Raw genomic sequence first — 1,865 nt, 5'->3', positions numbered from 1 at the left:
CACATGACCATCTTCCTGTGACATGTCTGCCATTACTGGTTGATCTCTCGGGTCCCCGGCAACGGCGCCAATGTTACGATGGGTAACCGGAGATTAATGGGTTGGACAAGTTTGATTGGCCCAATCGTCTGAACGATGAAACGTCCAAGTGTGTTTGTGCTCCGAGACCCCCGTCCGACTTGTGTAAGGGAGAATGGGGGTGGTACCTGCAAAGATACTCCGATGCCAAAGTCAGCAAAGGGGTAAAATAGGTCTAGAGAGTATTGGACTTCTGAGATACCTGAGAGGTGTCAGTGTATTTATAGGGGTGAACCCATAACCACTGCTGAAGTAGTTCCGCCTTTTGAGGTGGATAACCGCCCCCTTTAACTTAGGGAGGTTGAGATATGGCTCCTGAAAGTGGGTAGAGAGATTTTAGGGACAGTTACTCATTTGAATAAGTGATTATCTGCCAGCTAATCTTCGTCCCCGACTTCTTTAGGGTTAGTCGTGGTAAGAACCGACTTCGTAGGGAGGAGGTCGGTACAAGGCGAGACTCAACCCTTTTGGGTTGAGCCTTTTGTTGGGACCTGGGCTTTATCGTTGAATCAGAGTATGAATATATATATATATATACAAATATATTAATGATTAATTTTAGTGTACGAATATCATTTTTTTTTTTAACTTAAGCAAGGTCATTGATCGGCCTCTAACCAAGTTATAACTTAACACGATAACATAAAAATTAGTGATGATATTGATAAGTATAATTATACGTCGAGAAACTCTATTATATATTACAGGAAATATAACACGGTATTTGGTGTGTAGTGAACGGAGCAAAACAATTTGTTCTTCTCTCTCCACTAAGACTTTCGACTTTACTACTATTTTATATATATATATATATATATATATATATAACATTATTTTTCTTTTTAAATACTAAAATAAAACTAACTTCACTCTCTCTATATAATTGCCTCTTCTCAAAACAAAAAAAGTATATTGACTTTTTTCGTTAATAATGAATTAATTTATTCTCCCTTGTTATAAAATAAAGTACGAGACTTATTTCATAATAAAAAAGAATAAATCAATTCAATATTAAAAAATAAAAAAGTTGACCCGCGCAACTAAAATCATCTAGTAACCAAGGGGAACCAGCGTTCATGAAAAGAAGACTGGTAAGCCATCATGAAGAAGAGGAACACAAGCAAGAGTGCCACTCCCCACGGTGACCCTCCGGCACGGTGCAACGACTCCCTCTCCTCCGGCAAAGGAATCGGAAACGACTCGGAGGAGAGGCAGTGTACAATAAGCAACAAGATTAGCGGAACAAGTGCTAGCAAGATCTTGACCTGAACAAACAAGTCCTCAAACTTGGACTCATAGTTTATGTACCAAGAAAAGGCCAACAGAAAGAAGAGTATGAACATGAAGAAGCATAGGTGAAGTGGGAAAGAGAAATATTCCGAGAAGTAATATTGGTCATTATAGTATCTAGCCATGTATGTATGTTATTTTTCTTATTATTATTGTTATGAGTGAGTAGCTAGCTGGGTTAAAAGAAGTAATATGTTTGCTCTTTGTTTGTGAAGCTATTGGGACTTGGGAGTGAGTTTTATTGTGTTGTTGAAGATGTTTCAGGTGTTGTTTGGAGCTTTCTAGGAGGTTTGGTTTTGTAGGAGTGGATTGCATTCTGTTTGGTCAAAAAGGTTTTTATAGGGAGTTTGGATAATGCATGTTCATGATTGTTATTTTCCAAGTGTACATTTAGGAAAGGGTGATCCGCTGATGTGAATGTTGATTTCTTTGATTTTGTGGATTGCCTTTTTATGTGTCCCATAATTGGTTTTTTGAGAATATGTCATATAATTATT

General features: G+C 37.8%; 1 protein-coding gene across 1 annotated transcript; it reads right to left on the bottom strand.

Moving 5' to 3' along the window:
* Positions 1-737: 737 nt before the first annotated feature.
* LOC130941878 (uncharacterized) lies at positions 738-1,663 on the bottom strand. Its single transcript, XM_057870504.1, has one exon. The coding sequence runs from the start codon at positions 1,491-1,493 to the stop codon at positions 1,125-1,127; it is 369 nt and encodes a 122-aa protein (XP_057726487.1). The 5' UTR covers positions 1,494-1,663; the 3' UTR covers positions 738-1,124.
* Positions 1,664-1,865: the final 202 nt, after the last annotated feature.

The sequence above is a fragment of the Arachis stenosperma genome, chromosome 7, assembly GCF_014773155.1.
Source record: "Arachis stenosperma cultivar V10309 chromosome 7, arast.V10309.gnm1.PFL2, whole genome shotgun sequence".
In the NCBI taxonomy this organism is placed as follows: domain Eukaryota; kingdom Viridiplantae; phylum Streptophyta; class Magnoliopsida; order Fabales; family Fabaceae; genus Arachis; species Arachis stenosperma.
This window is presented reverse-complemented; position numbering and strand designations above follow the sequence as displayed.

Excerpts from the sequence above, each read along its gene's own strand:
- LOC130941878 (XM_057870504.1), bottom strand. The coding sequence starts at position 1,493 with ATGGCTAGATACTATAATGACCAATATTACTTCTCGGAATATTTCTCT.